At 38.6% G+C, this 20,129-nt stretch overlaps 1 protein-coding gene across 2 annotated transcripts in view; it reads right to left on the reverse strand.

Annotated features, from left to right (window-relative positions):
• The window catches only part of PTCHD4 (patched domain containing 4), a 202,928-nt gene extending 193,993 nt beyond the window's left edge, over nucleotides 1–8,935 (reverse strand). The window contains exons 1-2 of one of the 2 annotated variants that reach the window (XM_017847704.1): nucleotides 8,795–8,935; nucleotides 8,064–8,475 (exon numbers count right to left, since the gene is read on the reverse strand). In XM_017847704.1, coding sequence (XP_017703193.1) covers nucleotides 8,064–8,475; nucleotides 8,795–8,799 — 417 coding nt within the window. In that variant the 5' untranslated portion in view covers nucleotides 8,800–8,935. Of the gene's footprint in view, nucleotides 1–8,063; nucleotides 8,524–8,794 lie in introns of those variants that run through there. The other variant, XM_017847703.1, reaches the window with a different exon arrangement.
• Nucleotides 8,936–20,129: the final 11,194 nt, after the last annotated feature.

A 20,129-nucleotide genomic window follows, 5' to 3' on the forward strand; every position in this document is an offset into this window, starting at 1 on the left:
CAGACTCAATAGTTACCTAAATGAATGTGTATGTGAATGGCTTTTGAATCTTACCCACATGATGTCTGTCTTACCCACATTAGTAAGACCTGCACTGACAATCAGAACTGAACATTCTCACTCTCCATGTCTTTAAAAGACCTGCTGAGGTAAGAGAATGGAGCTCAAATTTAAAGGGAAGAGTAAACTTTGAGGATGAACCATTAAAATCCAATCAAACCTTCATCTGTCATGAACACCTGATCTTTCAGAACCTTCTGAAGCTATGAGAGCCCTTTACATACCTTTTTGGCTTTCTAGAACCCAGAACTTATGCTCTGTCTTCAGTCTTTTTGTTTTGTTTTGAGACAGGGTTTCCTTCTTTTGCCCAGGCTCACTGCAACCTCAGCCTGCCAAGCTGAAGGCATCCTCCTACCTCTGCCTCTCAAGTAGCTGTGACCACAGGTGTGTACCTCCACACCTGGCTAATTTCTGTATTTTTTCCATAGAGATGGGGTTTCGCCACGCTGCCCAGGCTGGTCTTGAACTCCTGGACTCAAACGATCTGCCCACCTCAACCTCCCAAGGTGTTGGGATTGCAGGCATGAGCCACCATGCCTGACCTGCCTTCAGCCTTTGAAACGGCAAAGTTAGAAGATCCCAGGTGATGCCTCTGCATGTTGGGAGGGGAGCTCCAGAAGATAAACATTGACTGTTTCAACACAAATCCTGTAACTAAACACAACCCATTCATTTTTGAATGCTGTTCATCAGGCACCTTTCAGAGGCCCTGAATTCATCTCAATGACAGAAAATGAGCGTTGATTTCAGTGAGAGGCTCTTCCACAATAATCCTGTCCGAAAAAAGCATAAATTACAATGCCACTTTAAAGGTACACTCTTCTGTAATTCTGTGTTTCATTTTCCCCCAAATACTTTTACTCCCATGTATGGTGCCTATATCTTGTGTTCTCACATAATATTAACATAATTAGAGTAACTAGGGTTTAATGCTGCCACTACTTTGAAATAACAGCAAAGGGACTTGAGAAAAATGCTGCTGATTTTTTTTTAAAAGAGATGGTTAGATTTAATTTCAACCATTTTAGAAAATATCGAACGACTGTAATCAGCTTAAAGCTTAACCAGGTGACAGGCTCAACTGTAGGTGATAGGGATGAGGGTTTTTCAGTGTAGAACAGCCTCTTGATAATTCTCCAGATATCTCTTTGGTGTTTCCAAGATAACACCATGAAAAATGATATGTTGAGAGGCTCAATTACCATATTTTCTTATGGTATATTCAGTCTCAACAATATATGAGTCTTCCAAATCACATCATGAATTAGGAGTGCTGAGGTCAACCTTGAGTTTTAGATCTGGGAATCACTAACCCAAAGGGACATATTAATCACCTGGGGAGGTTGTTGAAATGCAGATTCTGATAAGTAGGTCTTTTGTAAGACCTGAGGAGTTTTAATTTCAAAGAAGTTCCCAGTTGGTGCTCATGCTGCTGGTCTATACAAAACACTTTGGTCTTAGAAAACAAACTGAAATTAATTTTGTGGCTTACAATGCAATTTGGCATGCTTTTAAGTCAGAACCATTGCCTAAATATTTCTGCATGCCAGAGCTGTTATAAATGTACCCTTGTCCACCAGCACACTGGCAGAAACACTCTAGAGAAATGAGTCCATGATTTCACCCTGTGGAGGAGACTTGAGTGATTTGTTTAACTAAGTTAGGGAAGAAATAGATCTGCTGTCCAATCGAAAGGTGTCTTGGGCAAATCTAGGCAGTTGGAAATTTCAGATTTATTCTTTAAAAATATTTATATTGAGCATATGTCTGGATGTATCTGAAACAGGTCTGGGCAAAAGTTGGTCAATTCTAGAACAGATTTAAAAGCAATGTGGTCAAATCACGGTGTAATCGCTAATGGGTTAAAATGCAAAATATTCTCCATACACAATATATTTTGAAAAATGAAACAAATATTGCTTCAGTTATAATATAGAATTTTTTAAAGTAGAAAAAATTAAGAAAATAAAAACAGTTAGGGCGTATTACTGCTTATGGTGTCAGGACAGGGAAATAAGTATGGTATTTTTGGCGGGGTGGGGATGATCTTAGTCTCCTTATACACTTCCATCATGATGTGTATGTCTCTTTGATTTCTACTCTCCACCGACATCCCAAGTCCTTAGTTGTCCTGAGCCACTAAAGGAAACTATCATCAGAAAAGCTGAAGATAAGGAAATGGGAAGAAGAATGGAGAGAACCTTTTCTGTCCTTTTTTTTTTTTTTTAAACCCTCTCTTAATCCTTGACTTAGGAAAATAAGAGGAAGCTTAAAAAAGTACTTATGAAATATTTAAAACCAGATTTAAATCTGGTTTTAAGGTCTTGATGAAACCAAGGAGGAGAAGCTAGACCCCAGTGCCAAGCAATTCTTTAGCCCACTTTCGGTGTTCAGAAAAATTTAATAAAAGAACTTATCCCAATAGGATGGCCAGGAAAAATATGTACAATAATTCAGTTGCGTGCTATGAAAAAAGTCTTTCAGTAGCATTATTCAACTGGAAGCAAGCACATCTACTTAACTCCAGAAGAAAAACATACTAGACTATACACCCAAATCCACTATAATGATAATTATCTACTCTGTGGTAGAATGGTACCTAAGAATCATAGAATTTGATTGGCTGACAAGAATCCTGAGACTCCCTGGCCTAACTCTATCATTTCACAGAGAAAGAAGCTGACACCTACATCGGTGATGAGACTTGCCAAATGTCACACAATTGATCCTTAAAGAACTGAGGTTAGAACCCAGAGTTCTAACCAGTACAGAAACCTGGGTCTCATAGAACCCAGGTCTCCTGAATATTTCTCAATTTAGAGCATATTGTGCTATCCCATCAATTTTACTTTTTCAGGCCATTTGAAGCCAGGAGTACTCAAGCTTCTTTGGCACATAAGCCACCGGCTCAAAACTTTGGGCTAGGTTACAGGAATCTACTTTTAGCTGATTTTTACCTTACCTTGGTTTGTTCTGACTTGATAGGAAATGATATTAAAGGTGAAATCATGTGCCAATGAAGAATTTGCTAAACTCTCCACAGTAAGGGAATGGTAAGAATTTGCCCAAACTAGAAGCTTCACTCTGTCACCTTCCTATGAGCCAGGCACTCTGAGCAAGTAAGGGAAATAGTGTGAAATATTAGTAGTGGTATTTTATCATGGATTTCAGATGACAGGAGTTAGAGCCCTACTTCTTTCTTAGTATAAAGGGTTGTCGTTACAGAGAATGATGGAGGATGTCATGGAATCTAATAAAGTATTGTGGTTAAGAATATGAGCTTCAGTACCAGACAGACCTAGATTTAAATCCAAGCTCCAGCAAGTACTAGCTTGGGGACTTCAAGGAAGTCACTTAAGCTTCTGGTCTTCAGTTTTCTTTCTCATAAAATGGGAATAGAAATAATCCCCCTGACTTAAAAACTTGTAAAAATCAAATAGCATGTGTGTTTAAAACACCTAGCACCATGTAGGATACAAACTGAAGATTCAGTAAGGTAATGATGTTTTACTCAGTCAGAAAGGTAAGCTTAAATCAAAATATCAGAGAAGATCCTGACATGTATAACTTATATGGTTTTAGAATAAGAGAAAGCAGTCCATAGCATAACTTTGCTTGAAAATTTCCCTAAGGATTGCTGGTTCTCACTTTTCATGTTGGCTTAAGTTACTTTTCCATTGATATTGGAGCTAAATAATTAATGGCAACATCTTCCAAACCTGGAGCATGCACCCGAAATGTACCCAAAGAAACATTGTCTTCTGTTAAGGAGTAGGAAAGTCTATCCTTGCTCTTATTTCAAATGTGGTACATTGAAGTACATACTGACTTAACTTTAACATCTGTTCAGAGGTGTAGTTATTAATGGAATATAATGGGAATGGCAGGATTCAGGGAAATAGATTTGTTTTATTTCTCTCTCACTTTGGCCAGGATGTTGGGATCTAGACTTGGAATCAAACCCATATCCAAAGACATTTGTCTGCTTAAATATTTACTTATGTCTTTACTGCAGCTAAAATAAAAAACTGAGGTCATATGAGAATTGTTGCTTTCATGAAACTAGCCAGGTGGAAAAGTGAGGTTATGATAGCCTACCTAAAAACAGGGAAATATTACCTGTAAGCACCTGACCTCCCTGAACGATAATGAAAACATTTCTTAGAGTCCAGAACAGTCCTTGCTTAAAGATTCTGAATGCCTATCTCACTTAAATCAAGAGGTAGACTTCAACAACATAATAAGTATTTTACTTAAAAATTCAGTCTGCCCATTTCTATTACTGTATACAATAGTATGATGTGTATATTTTAATAGGTGAAAAAAAATAGCCCCTAAATATTTGGATCAAAAGCACTTTAAAGACAGCTGGAGAATGCAAAGAATACCTTTAAAATAAAAGCAAGCCACAAAAGTATAAAAAGTGAAGATAATTTTGTGATATAGCAGTATAAGTGTGCAAATTAATCAATAAATTAACCAATGATTATTTGTCGTGAATACTATCTACATAGAACTAGATTAGGTTGGGGTGGGGAAAGTGAATAGTACAGAAACAATATATGATATGATTCGTATGCCTAGTGAGGAATATAAAAGAAAGATTATAATGAAGGGAATAATTGCAGAGGTCATGTCATATAGATGTAGGGATTTTAGATTTTGGCATCTTTTCTACACAGCTTTTGAAATTGTGTATATGTACCATTTCTTCTGTGGTATTCTAAGTTAATGGCTGCTTTTTTCATACCAGCTTTATGTAAGCCTCTGTTTAGAATTCCATAGAAGTCACCTTTCTGTGTCCCTGCTTGTCTGGATCACCTTGTCAACATAATCATGTTTATCAGAAGTTCTAAACCTCTCTGTGTCCAGGACTCTTTGGATGTCTTCATAATATTTGGAGGATGACCTTCTGTTGTCATAACAAAGGTTTCTGACCACTTCTGTCTGTCAGTCAGTGTTTACACATCTTCAGCCTGTCCCTAAGCACTGACCTGCTTCTTTAATGTCAAGTAATTGGCAATTCATACTCATGTTATGCAGCCACCACTATTTATTCTGCAATTTCCTAATTTTCTGCCTACCAATAGCATTTTCAGTACTAAAATTTTTCATATTGGTTAGAGTTGGGAAGAGTGGTGACCCAGTAGAACAGGAGAAAGCAAAATGAATTTGAGGGCTAAAAAATATACATATAAAAATTTTCCTCAAATCTTGTGCACCAGGAGTTCTCACACTTTAGTGTGTATCAGCATCATTGAGGCATACTTTGAGAGCCCTTGAAACACAGGAACCAAAATCATTTTTAAATAACATGTAATTAAAACAAAAGGTCATGTCATTTTGCTCTCTGCCAGGGAGTCCTGATCCTGGGAGCCCCTGGAGAGCCTTTGACAAGATTCTAGGCATCCATGGTACTCTTAATATTATATTTTAAATATTACATTTTGTATTGTGTGAGATTGTGTCTGAACACTTGAGAGGGCCCATTGCTCTCGGAAGATCTCAAAAGCCCAATTTACCCAAACGTAGTTGAAAGACTCCCACTGATGCCATGTAGAGAAAGTTAAGACAAGACATTTGAGGAAACATTGATAGATACTAGAATATTGCAGAATAAGAACTTTAGCTAATGTGTAATACTTCTGTTCTTTTTATGCTGTTATGATATTAACTTTTGTAATTAATGATTCCTTCTTTTGTGATTACCCTCTGACTCCTGCTAAGATGTATATCAACCACCAAATAGCATGAAGTTTCCATGGAGCACCTGTTATAGGCCTAGCATGGTGTTGGATCAATGGTGCACTCAAAGATTGCAGAGTTCCTGCTTGCAGGTTACTCTGGGTGAGGACACTGACATCTACTTTTTTTTTTTTTTTTTGAGACAGGGTCTCCCTCTGTCACCCAGACTACTACTGTTAAGCCTCACAAGAGTGAGAACTTTGCTTTTCTTGCCCCAAACTCTGTCTCACATGCTTAGAAGAGCATTTAGTAAATCATAAGAGCACAACCAACGATTATTAAATGAGTAAATTGAATACCTCAGGGACTTTATACTGTAAATAGCATAATGATATTACCAGATAAACAACATTTCCTCAGTGGCTGATTGAACAAAAATTTTACACCTGGAGGATACTGCTGAATACAAGCACTAGAGCACCCAACCAATAATGCATACTAATGAACTGCAAAGTTGACTCCATAGGAAAAGCAAACTGAAGCTTAAATATGACAAAAGTTTCAAATCTTTCTTTACTCCAGGTGTTTGGTATAGGAAATAACTCAATTAAAAGAGTATAGATTGGGAAGATTACCTCTCCACCACATCCTTTTCTTTAGCAAGCAATAATGTTGATGGCAAAGGATTCGGGAAATGAAAAGCATGCTGCCTAACCACACATCCATCATGCTCCCATCAATAAGTTTGAAGCAGGCAAACCCTAACCTAGATTTAAAGCTGGTAAATCATCTGTTTCGTTTCACTAAACATCAAGCGGTTGCTCAGCTTTGTAAAGCTGAAACCCTTGTCAGCCTCTGGATCCATTTAAATGAGGACACCATGTTAATAAAAAAAAAAAAAAGCAGGTTATAAGGTTTCCTGAGGAATTTCTAGTTTCTAAGTGCATTAAATTCTCCACCAATTTAGGAAAAGATGTTTTCTCTCAGAACTCCTGAAAAGTTATTTTATTATGTAGAGATGCTGACTATATCAAATGAGTGATTATTAGGCCATTCATTTATTGAAACTGGGGTCCTTTTTATTCTACTATCTCCACACATGCACACACATATCCTCACATACATTAAAAAAATTTATTCTTCTTGGGAAACACCTGTCTTGGGAGTTCTTGGCTGTGCAGCTTCTGGGCATGCACAGGGTCAAGCAGACAAATGGTGCAGTGACTCTTTTGGAAGTCACATTTGTCCCTGAAACTTCAGTCACCTGGAGACTGCATGCCTCATTGCCTGCAGCAGCTCAATCTTGACAGTGTAGAATTAGTTTAGAAATCTCATTTGAGCGACAAAATTTAAATTGAGAGTCTAAACAGCACAATATATTTAATGCTGAAATGACCGTTCTTTGTAAATTTTGCTGACTGCGATTTTTTCTTTCCTATTGCTATTAAACTGTTGTAATAATCTTGCTCTCATTTGGAATTTTTTATGGGAAAGGAAGATCACTGGACTCAGTTAACTAGTGCATCAGTTAGGTGCACATTTCTATTTTTACACACAGAAAATTCCTGCTTCGTTTGCTATGCAAACACACTACACATCATTCCTGGAATCCCTACTACATTCATAACTCACTGCTTTCAGACACACGATCACACAGCACCAAAACACAAACTCCCCACACGCTAACCATCAAGCCAGGCTGAAGATGTAAATAGGTGGATATGACACCAGGTGGATGTGTAATCAGTAATAAGAAATACATTGAGCCCCATAATGAAAAGAAATCCCACAAATTGTTCAGGATTCCCCCTCCCCCTTCCATTCACTGATTTATTAACCCTGAACAAAGATGTAATTGCAGGGTCTCAGAAACAACTTTTTTTTTTGTTGTTGTTTCATTTTTCTTTTTTTTCTTTTTTTCTTTTTTGGCATTTATTTTGTTTGGCCTTGAATTTCTTAATATCTAGTCATACCATTCATTGCCTGTTTTCTTCACTCAGTTGCCCATCTTTCCCCCCCCAGAAATGAAAGAAGCATCAGCTTCTGAGTCTTAAGGATGAGACCTCTGCATTTTCTTTGCTTGTTTAGGGCAAGAAATGAAGTGCTGCCTCTTTAATTGGCAGAAGCATGCAGAAGGAGCATACCTTTAATTTAGTGTTGGGATACCTCACTTGCACCCTGGCTGTTGTCTTATTGGAGACGGCAGCCTGCCTGAGATCCTCTAGCACTGAAATAATATCATCCAGCACGCATTTCTTATCCTGATTTCTCAACACACACAGATGGGAAAAAGTATAATTATAGCCCTTGTGGTTCACCTTCATTTCCAGCACGGCTCGGTGGGTCTGCAGGATCCCCTCAGCCTGGAGCAAAATATTGTCCCCGGGTGGGGAGAGGAGGATCACCCTGCCATACCTCCCAGGGGTGTGTAAGTCCGAATAGAGCTGGCTTTTGGACTGGTCCAGGGGGAAAAGGCTGCTGGCCAGGCTGCGCTCGATCTTGGCCAGGCTGTGGCTGGGAGCGACCAGGCGCTCCAGGTCGCCCTCGGGCTGGAAGCGGTTGAGCGCGCTGAGTCCGAAGGTGATGGTCAGGACTGCGGGCACGGTGAGGAAAAAGACCGGGTGCCGGCTCACGCACAAACCCAGCCTGTGGCAGAACGACTGGAGCCCTCTGCGAAGCCCCTGCCGCAGCATCCTCCACCAGATCCAGCTCGCAGGCGCTCCCGGCCGTCTTAAAAAGCACATGTGACATGTGTAAGCGCCGGGCTACCCCGCTCTCCCCATCCCACCCCTTGGGGCCAGCCCCCCCTCCCCACCGCGCCGCCTCCCCACCCACTCCGCGCTCACCACAACCACTCAGCCTGGTCTTTCCCGCGGCCCCACCTCCATGCGCTCCTACTACTCTTTCAAACACTGCAGCAAGTTGCAGCAAGGCGGGCAAATATCGACAGCGCGCGTGGGGGCGGGCGGCGGGCGCTGCGGGGGCGCCGCGGGGTCCACCCCCTCCCCGGCCTCCCCGCGCCCTCGCCGCCTCCCGCGCTGGCTCTCACCGCATGAGCAGCGTTCCCTGGGTCTAGCCCTTCATCTCGGTGCTGCAGTCCCCTGGCCTCCCCTCGCTAGAGGTGGTTCCGTATGGAGAGTCCCACAGATGTGGATTTCCTCTCTCTCCTGGTGGGGTTCGGTGCCTAACTGGAACCATGTGCCTCGGTGTTGTAAGAAGCAGACATGTGCCCCATAAGGGGGGGCCTCGGGGGGAGAGGGGAGGGAGAAGGGAGGGAGCACGTTGGGGGTGGGGGGGCAGATAAGCTTTTTTTTTTTTTAAGATGCTGACAGTTATTTTTAGAGTTTTGTGTTCCCTCTTCCCTCCCCGCTGGAGTGAATGGAAGAGGAAATAAATAGTGAAGGTGCTGCTGGCCCATTGGAGCAGGGACAATTAGAGCCCAAGGAGTGGGGCGTGGAGGGAGAGAGCTCCAGGGCTCCAGGAGGCAACCTTCTCGCCCCTCCAGTTTCCCTGTGCCCTCGAATTCTGCTTTTCAGCGAAGAAAAGGAGCAGAGAGGATGATGCTGCATTTTTAACACACCACGCAGCATGCAAGGGATTTCCTCGCAACACCTTCCTCGCTGTGATTCCACAGACCCAGTCCGCTGCAGCTGAGGGCTGCGGAGACCCCATCTATCCCTGGTGCGTTGGGTCTGTCTGGATCCCTTCCTTCCTCTGTTGGCTGGAGAGGAGGCATTTGCCAATAGCAGTAGCCTGTGTCTTGGGATGTGCGTGTGCGTGTGCATATGTGTGTGTTGAAAGTGAAGATCTACAGGCAATATGAGGTTTCCCATAACACGTTACATTCACTTTCTGTATTCTTGAGATTAAAGAATAGAAAGTTCCTAAAGCTGATTTCAGTCCTCTTTTCCCAGTGTCTCCTTCCACCCCTCACCTATGAGGACTGTTTCAAGTCATCTAGTTTAGGCTCATTGTCCCCCTGTGAGTCGAATTCCAGAAACAGACACTTCCAGACACACACCAGGTAGTTTTGCCTGAAAAAAAAGAGAGTTGGGTGGGTAGAGGGAAACCTATTGGAGTCACTTGGAGAAAACAGTGAATGTCCTTCACCGTATAAGAAAGAAAACCCCCACCAGATACAATTCCTCCTTCAGCATCCAAAAGTGTGAAGATGAGTTCTCAGCTTCAGATCAGATCAACTTCACAAACTTTAATATTAATAAGTGTGTGTGTGTGTGTGTGTGTGTGTGTGTGTGTAACGTATTGGGGTTTTTGGAAGTTCATGTTCTGGAAAGGATATGAAGAAATTTTTGGGGGCAAACTCTAAAGTGCAATTGTGAACTGGAGATTCGCTTTCCAAAGTTTCTGTTCTTTTTGGAATGACTTCATAGAAAAGATTGAGTTTCAAGAGATGTTTTGTGCACACTTTCTTAACAACAGTGAAAGTGCCCATTCTTCATAAGATACGTAGAAAGGGACCCATCTATGCATATAAACAAGCTAAAGGACTCCTTGTCATAATAGATACATTTTTTTTTTCTACTGGAATTGATTCTTCAGTTAAGAGACCAATGACACAGCAGAGAGCTCAGAAACAGCGGCAATGCTTAAGGACAAGTGTCTAAAAGAAGGTGTTGTATATAAGATTAAATAAAAATTCCACCCTTTCTAAATTGAAAGTGACTTTGGCGGCCATTCTGTCTGAATTTCTACTGAGTGCAGGGATAGCTTCTATATTATCTCTGGTAGTTCTCCATCTGGCCCATGTTACAACATTCCCAAATTCAAAAACTTTTCTAGGAAGCCCATTCTATTGTTAGACTGCCTTTTCTTCTATTCAGTCAAACTCAATCTCTTTGCCACATTCATAGACTAGTCTTTCCTCTCCTTCAGTGGAGCCACTTTTGCATCCAACTGTCAGATCTTTATATCACTTTATATAATGTATTCCATTAGTGCCACATGATGGGAAATTTTGGGCTGTACAGCAGAGAGGAAATGTATCTATCATCCATTTTCTATACCTTCTTTATTACATTAAATATACTTGGTTATGTCCTCTACATTAAAATTTTTAATAGCCTTTATGCAAAATAGGCAGTAATAGATTTTAGAAATGGACATTGTTGCATAACTTATCAAGTCCATTTTATAAATAAGGACACTAGAAATGGCAGAGATTAAGTGACTTCAAGGCCACTCTCAGAGTTCTCTGTAAAGCTGAGACTGGTCTCTGGCTATCTTGCTTCTTAGCCCACTGCATTTCCTTTGGCAGCATCAGGCAGCCTATTCTCTTTTCACAACAAACAAATACATCAGTATTATTGTCTTTTTTCTTATTCTCTTCATTTCCTACACTTCCTTCTTCAATAAATTTAATAGAATTAGGGAAGAATAAAGATATCAATGTATAATTGACTAAATAATGTATGGTATATATCTGAGATGAACCACTCTGACATAAATATAAATCATGTTGTAGAATTATAATGGCATGAAAATACATTCACTGAATGTTAACTGAAGAATTATGTACAATATGAAACCATTTTGCAAAATAAAAAATAGAGAATAAAATGAAGGGTGCATTAGAATGTTTCTGTTTATTGCTAGATGATGGGATTGTGGGTAAATTTATAAAATAATGCATTTGTTAATTTTAGAATAGCTTTAGATGAAAGAAAGTTGGCAGATAGTATAGAAAATTTCCTTAAAACCTACACTCGGTTTCCCCCATTATTACCATCTTACATTAATTTGGTAAATTTTTAAAATTAATGAACCAATATTAATACATTGTTATTATGAGTTCATACTTTATTTAGTTTTCTTTGCTTTTTACCTTATGTTATTTTTCTGTTCCAGGATCCTATCCTGGATACCACATTGCTTTTCAATGTCTTGTCTCTTTAAGACACTTTTGACTATGACAGTTTCTCAGGCTTTCCTTGTTGATGAACTTGACAGTTTTGAGAAGTATTGATCAGATATTTGGTGGAATGTCCCTCAATTGGGAATTGTCTGATGTTTTTCTCATGATTAGACTGGTGCTAGGAGGTTTTTGGGAGGAAGAACAGAAAGGTAAAATGCCATTTTCATCACATCATATCAAGGGTGTACTCTTTCAAAGTGACTTATCACTGTTGATGTGAACCTTGATCACTCAACTGAAGTAGCATTTTTCAGGTTTCTCCACTGTAAAGTTAATCTTTTTACTATCCTCCATACTGTGTTTTTTGGACAGAAGTCACTATGTACAGCTTACACTTAAGGCGTGGAGAGGTATGCTCTACCTCCTTCCTCCTTAAGGTTGGAGTCTATGTAATTTGCAAATCTTATACACAAGATATTTGTCTATTTTCTCTATTTATTCATTCATTCATCCAGTCAGTCTTTTATTTATAGTGGCATGGACTCATGGATATTTCCGGATATTTCTTTTTTACTTCGGGCTATAATTCGAAACTACTTTCTTGCTTAAATTGTTCCAGCTTTGGCCACTGAAAGGCGTTCTTTCAGTCGCCTCCTGTGTCCCTTTGATATTCCGTTACTGTGGGGTATTTTCTTCCTTTCTAGGAGTATGACTACTTCCTGGTACTACAAAATGCCGCAGGCTCATCTTGTGTATCTGTCCTATACCAGTCCTAGAATCAGCCACTTCTCCAAGCAGCCTTTGTTTGTTTTATTGGAGAATGGTACTACAAACAAAGATCTAGGTGCCAGATATGCTGGTTGCTCTTGAGGTATCATTGCTTCTAATTCCTGACAGAGCAAGGAAATTACATGGATGTATACTTATCTATATCTATGTGTGTGTGTCTTTTGTATCTGTAATGGTTTTTATATAAGTAGCTGCATCTATATTAAGCTAACTATGAGTTTGATGACTCCAATTCTCATCTATTGCTACATAGATTATTGTAGCCCCTTTCCCTTGTTTTCCTGCAACCTCCCATTTCTACATTGAAAAGTCGGTCTATCAGTGATTTAAAAATTGTTTTTCTATAACAAGAATATACATTTTTTATAAGAAAAATCATTTAAAATAAGGAAGAAAAGCATGTTTGCTCAGTTTTTACACTGAAAAGTCAATGCCAAATACTATTAGGGATTCATTAGAAAGATAAGTTATATGCTACAAAGAAGGGAAATGTTAGCAATATTCCAGATTAGCCCACAGAAGGTTAATTTTCACTAAAACATCAGTGGATATCAATCACATGGTAATTATTGCAAGTCTGATTTAAAATAGGGCTTAATATAAAGCGAAAGTGGTGCATTCAGGGACCAATTAGTAACAACACATTAATTGGTTCTATTTAGTTCAAACGGAATTCATATTTTCTGATATATCTTGATCAGTATGAGTTTTCAAGACTTAGGATCAAGTTGGGACTTATTAGCTTGTATTTTGCAGGATGGGACGCCAGAGAAAACAGGACTTGGACACAGAATAGCTGAGTTCTAGGCCAATTCCATAATTTACTTCCTAGGTGTTTTAAATAGGACACCTAATTAATTGATCCTGTTTGTTTATAAATATAGATTACATTTACTCACTTGTTCAATTCACTCATAGCAGTATTCATAAAAACTCAGTAAGTTTGCCATATTAATTAATGCTGTAAAACTACCAATTCTAACCATTCTAACATGCTAAGCCTCCAAAGCTCAGTGGAATAAAACAAAGTTGTATCTTGTTCAAGGTTAGCAGTCCCTTGTGAATATTTCTGGTCATCCAGGAAAGGAATCAAACTCAGGCCTGGATTCCACAAAGCCATTCATCCACCTTCCACTGATGACTTCAAAGTCCTTCCTGAGGTCATTTCCTAGCCTATGAGTTGCAAATGGGAAAAGGGCCCAAAGAAGCACACCTGGGAGGTTTTGATGGCTTCTTCTGAAATGCATGAAAAACATCACTTTTTCATGCATCTCTCTGATTCGCACTTAACCTCCCGGGAGGCTGAAACATGCAGTTTAACTGTGTGCCTAGGGAGAAGGGCAGATGAGCTTGATGATCAGGCAGGAAACTCTCTCACTCTCTTTCTGGATTTTTTGCCCTGTTTACCTTCAGTCCTGATTATAAGTTCAGGGCTATCATCTGACCCCCTTTTGTCATTTTACATCAGGCTTGTTCTGCCACTGCCATCTCAAGCAATGCTAGCTTGTGGGTTTTAAGAAAATGCTCTTTGACCTTCTTCTGTGATGGATTTAAGGAGTTTGCCAGGGATTAGCCTCATCGCTTGGCTCAGGCCTCTTGTATGCAGAAGGGCATATCCGAGAGATAACATTTTACATTTTAGAGGCAATTTTGGTCTTTAGCATTTTGGATGAATCCAGCTGCAACTGGCTTGAATAATAAGGACATTTCTTATCTCACATAACAAGATGTCCACAAGAACAGCAGTTATAGAGCTGGTTAATTTAGAGACTCAAGAGTGTCATTAAGGACCCGGGTCCTTTTCCTCTCGGCCTTGCCCATGCCCGCAGCTTGAGCTCTGTGCTCATGCTTGCTCCACAGGCAACACACGCAGACAGACAAGATCCCCAGGAAGAAGCTGCCTCAGCTCTTGTGTCTTGTAAGAGTGAAGAAGCTTCTCCCAGAAGGCCTCCAATAGATTTTCTCTTAAGTCTCATTTCCCATGCCCATGTCTAAATCAATCACTGGTGAGAGGAATGATAATGTGGTAATTGGCTGAAGCCAATCTGGACTCACGCTGGTGCTGGGAATGGGGCCAACCTCCTCTCTGAGCACATTGTCATAGGGGAGTTTATGCAGGGTTTATTTTGCTTTGTTTTATTTTAAACCAGTTTCTTTAGGAAGAAGCATGATAAGATGTTGGGGATGTTTGGGTCTTGGAGAGCTAACAGTAACCTTGATGCTGAGTTTTTCTGTATGAAGCAAATTTGCTTCTGGAGACTGCTTTCTAAATGGAAAATAGAACTATAATCTGGCAAACGAATTGCCTTACTGATTTTAATTTATGTATGTTAAAAGCTTTATAATGGTACAGGAAGGAAGTCCAATAATATCTGATATTAAAAAAATTATTTAAATAGGATATAAGCATATCTTTATTTAAATTATCTTTATTTAAATAGAATATAAGCATATATATTATTCACCTGGAAAATCTTCTATCTCTGTTCACTATATCTTTGAGATGAAACTCAGTGACCTAAGGAGTTCATGCAAACATCTTTTCTTAAAGTAACAAGAAGTTTAGATAGAATTTGCATTAATGGATAACCTAAAATTCATCCTATTTAAGATGGTACATCAAAGATGACTCATAGGTTCAGTCTTGTTATTTTGTTGCATGTTGTTTGTTTGAAGCCTACGATAAACACCATTCTTATTCTAATGGTGAAATATCCAACTATATGTTTAAAAGTGCAAAAAAAGAAAGGCTGTAGACACTCACTTTTGTCCCATTTATAAATGAATCATAAGTATGGAATTTTCTCTAGAAGTAGTATTTTTCTATGGTGGAAAGTAGTTGAAGTTCTGGAGAAGATTTCAGACAATCAAGTTTTGTGTTTTTTTTTTTTTTTTCTACTAGTTAGTTTAACCACTTAACTGCTTAACCACTATATCACCTTGATCAAATCATGACATGTCAATAAACCTTAGATTCATATGTACAAACTAAAACAAAGTACAGTTAATGTTTTGTATCTCAGAAAAATTGCAGGTTCATTTCCAGACCATCACAATAAAGCAACTATTGTGATAAAGCAAGTCACACAAATTTTTTGACTTCCCAGTGCATATAAAAATTATCTTTACTCCGTATCGTAGTCTATTAGTTGTCAATAGCATTACATCTAAAAATGTACCTAGCTTAATGAAGAAATCCTTTAATGCTGAAAATGCTAATGTCATTTAAGATTTCAGCAAGTTGTAATCTTTTTGCTGGTGGAAGGTTGTGCCTTGACGTTGATGGCAGTTGACTGCTCAGGGTGGTGGTTGCTGAAGGTTAGAGCTGTTGTGGAAATTTCTTCAAATAAGACAATAATGACGTTTGCCACATCTCTTGACTTTTCCTTTCATGAAAGATTTATCTGTAGCATGCAATGTTGTTTGATCGCATTTCACCCACTGTGGAACTTCTTTCAACATTGGAGTCATTCCTCTCAAACCCTGTACTACTTTATCAACTAAATTTATGTAATGTTCTAAATATTTTGTTGTCACTTCAACTACATCCACAGCACTTTCACCAGTAGATGCCATCTCAATAAACCACTTTCTTTGCTCATCTATAAGAAACAACTCTTCATCCATTAAAATTTTATATTGAGATCGCAGCAATTCAGTCTCATCTTCAGGCTTCACTTCTAATTCTAATTATTTTGCTATTTCTACCACATCTGCTGTTGCTTTCTCCACTGAAGTCTTAAATTCCTCAAAGTTATCCATAAGGGTTGGAATCAACTTCTTCCAAACTCCTATTGATAATGATATTTTGTCCTCCTCCCATAAATTGTAAATGTTCTAATGGCATCCAGAATGGTGAATTCTTTTCAGAAGGTTTTTAGTTTACTTTGCCGAGATTCATCAGAGAAATCAGTATCTAAGGCAGATAAGGGCCTTACAAAATTTATTTCTTAAATAATAAGACTTGAGGGTCAAAATTACTTCTTGATTCCTGGGCTGAAGAATGGATGTTGTATTAGTAGGCACGAAAACAACGATCATCTTCTTGTATGACTCCATCAGAGCTGGTGGGCAACCAGGTGCATTTTCAATGTGATAAAAGAAAAACTTCATCCAAATTAAATTGAAAGGAGTTTAATTGAGTGATAAATGATTCATGAATTAGGCAGCCCCCAGAATCATGGCACATTCACAGAAATTTTCCAGGGATGCCTCGTGCTCAGAACAAATTTATAGAGAAAAAAAGGTAAAGTGACATACAGGTATTGGAAGTGACATATGGAAACAGCAAGATTTGTTACAGCTCTGTGTTAGCCTTATTTGAATGCAGTTTTAACACTCAGCAGTCTACGAGTGGTTGAAGTATGGCTGCTGGGATTGCCCAACGCCCAGCTATTGTTATGGGTGCATACTATTAAGTTAGGTTTTCAATTTTGTCTATTAAGCTAGGTTACAGTTCATCCACAAGCACTCAAATATAGAAGTATGGAGCCCTTCTCAGGCCATATTTAGTCTGCTTTAACAAGTGAGTAGTAATATTTTGAAAGGACTCTTTTCTAAATCATAGGTCTGAACAGCTGACTTAAAATGTTCAGTAAAGTGCGCCGTAAACAGATGTGCTGTTATCCCGGCTTTGTTGTTTCATTTATTTAGTACAGGTGGAATAGATTTAGCATCATTCTTAAGGTCCCTAGGATTTTGGGAATGATCAATGTGTCACCAGACATATCCACTCCTTACAAGAGAGTCAGCCTGTCTTTTGAAGCAGGACATTGACTTCTCCTCTCTAGCTTACATGGCATCTTCTTCTAATATAAAGCTGCTGTGTCTACATTGAAAATTTGTTGTTTAGTGTATCCACTTGTATTCATTACCTTAGCTAGATCTTTGGATAACTTACTACAGCTTTTTTATTAGCACTTGCTGATTCACTTTGTATTTTTATGGAGATGGCTTCTTTCCTTCAACCTCATGAAGCAACCTCTGCTAGTTTCAAGGTTTTTATTTGAAGCATCTTCACTTCTCTCAGCCTAGCTTCCTGACTGTCTCAACTTTTGACATGCCTTTCACACTAAGCTTAATCATTTCTAGCTTTTCATTTAAAGTGAGAAATGTTCAACTCTTCCTTTCACATTCTTGAATACTTAGAGGCCATTTAGGGTTATTATTAATTGGCCTAATTTCAATATTGTTGTATCTAAGGGGAATAGGCAGACCTGAAGAGAAAGAGAGAGAGAGAGAGAGAGAGAGAGAGAGAGAGAGAGAGAGAGAGAGAGAGAGAGATGAAGGATCAGCTCATTGGTGGAACATTCAGAACACACACAGTAATTTAAGTTTGCAATCTTGTATGGGTGCAGTTTATGGCATCCCAAAACAATTACAATAGAACCATCAAAGACCACTGATCACAGATCATCATAACAGATATAATATTAATTTAAAAGTTTGAAGTGTGATATCTAGACACAAAGTGAGCACACACTGTTTAAAAAATGACACCAATAAATTTGTTCAATGCAGGGTTACTACAAATTGAAGGTTTGTAGGAAAAAAAAAAAAACAATATCTGCAAAGCACAATAAAGTGAAGTGCAATAATACGAAGTGTGCCTGTAATAGAATTTAACAAGGTGATGATTAACTTTTCTCCAGCTGTGATTTTATGATATTCTAGACTTTGATTTCCTGGGATTCCTTTGCTAGGTTTGCCACATCTTAACAAAGAGCAGCCTCTGATTCCCTACCCAAGTCTCTGTCTGTCTTCCCCGGTGATTCACGTATTTGCACAATATCAAACACAGAGCCATTAAAGATTGAGAGTGGCCCACCACTCAAGAACACAAGCTTTGGTATTGGTCTGGAAAAAGATATAAGCCGTAAAAATACTTGGAATATTGTGACCACAGAGGAATAGCTAGACTGAAGATTAAATACTGCTTGCCAAATTACAGTATGGTGCAGTCTTATTGGATCAATGCACAAAGATGACATGCTGCTTTGTGCATATTCAATTTTTAATCATTTAAATAAACGTTTTCTAATTTGGGAGGAAGTACAACAAATTTTTGAAAGCACTTTTAGATTTATTTTCTTCTTAAATCCAATAGTAATACAAGTTGGTAAATTTTAATCTATAACATAGCTGAAGGATTTTCTACATCTTTTTCTTCATTCCTGTTTTCATTTTTTTCTTCCTTTTTTACCTTTCTCCCAGCAGAAACTCTTTTTTTTCTGAAATGTTTTTAACAAGGCCTTCTTCAAAGTACTCTAAAAATGTGTATCTTTCTTCTGGATGAACCAGAATATATTTCTCTCTTAATGTTTGTCATGAAACTGCATCTTTTCCCCAAAATGTGTGCTTACATTAAAATTGGATTGTTGGTTACCAAACTGAGGTTTTGGTGGTGTTACTGTACCCAGAGAGAAACCTGCTTACTAAGGATGAGTTTCTCATTAATTACCTTGCATAGTCCTAACCATGAAAATGAATCCCATTCCTTGACAAGATAGTTCTACCATCAGAGTTTGACAAATTAAAGAATTTTATGAAGCCTTTTTTTGAGCAAAAGTGGGCATCACACTCACCATTAAAGAGGCATCTAATGGGGAACCAATTGGGATGTTGTCCCTTAATGGGGCTCTGTATTTATCATTATATTATCAGATATCAACATTCATATCACTGTAAAGAGAACAACAATAGAAGAGTACAATATTCCCTACTTCTGGTAACAGCATCCCTTGACAAGTAGGGTAGAGGAGAAAGAGAGATATAGGCAGTAAGAAGGGGACTTTGTAGGGAGGGTTTGGCACAGAGAGAGTGTTCTAATCTAGTAGGAAGGAGTGTTTGACCCCTAACATTGTTTAGAATAAAAATACATTGTGACAATAAAAAGCAGACCAGTGTTTAGTCTGTTTTATTATTTCTTTAACTTTCCTACAGTCAATGCTATTATTGCCTATACCTGGGGTGGAGTGCTTCCACCTCTCCTCGTCCATTGCAACCCTTGATACACCACTGCTCCTAGGAGCTGCAACTGTGATTTCTGAATAACTTCCCATTCAATATTATAGCATATTGGTGAAGAGATTTGGGTAGAATTTATAGCCAATTTGGGATTATTATAGGAAAGAACTGGGTGCTCTTATACAGTTCGAACCCCTGCCCCTTATGATGATTTTTTTTTTTCCCCCTTCAGAATGATGTAGAAATTGAGAGGAAAGAGATTGAAGAGCCTAACTGCTGGTGTAGCAGAATCAGCAGATGACTTTGCTTCCAATAGAGATTTCTTGCTGGAAAAAACAAATTTCTTCAGAAAATATAAGCGAAATGACATTAGATAAAAAAAACTCAGACTATGTTTGACATTCAAAAATTTAGTCTTCAGCCTGTCAAACAAAGTGAAGAATTCTACTATGACCTTGGCAAATATATTCAGCCTTTTAGCCAAACAAAGCAATGTAAGCAAAATGAGTAAAAATCCAAGTTTTATATGACTGTTCGCATGCCACACATATATACCGACATGTCTCCAGAAAACATGGAGACGGTCTGGGGATTTAGTTATCTTGTTGACATAGGCAAAATCAACAGACATTTATAGAAACTGTGATGAAATGTCTTTCTGTGAGACCTCATCTTTGGCAAAGTGCCCCTTCTTTGCTGAGCAACTGTAAAATTTAGTGTATTCTTCATTCTTTTTTTTTTTTTTTTTTTTTTTTTT

This window comes from Rhinopithecus bieti, unplaced genomic scaffold (genome assembly GCF_001698545.2).
Source record: "Rhinopithecus bieti isolate Rb0 unplaced genomic scaffold, ASM169854v2 scaffold_28517, whole genome shotgun sequence".
Taxonomy (NCBI): Eukaryota; Metazoa; Chordata; class Mammalia; order Primates; family Cercopithecidae; genus Rhinopithecus; species Rhinopithecus bieti.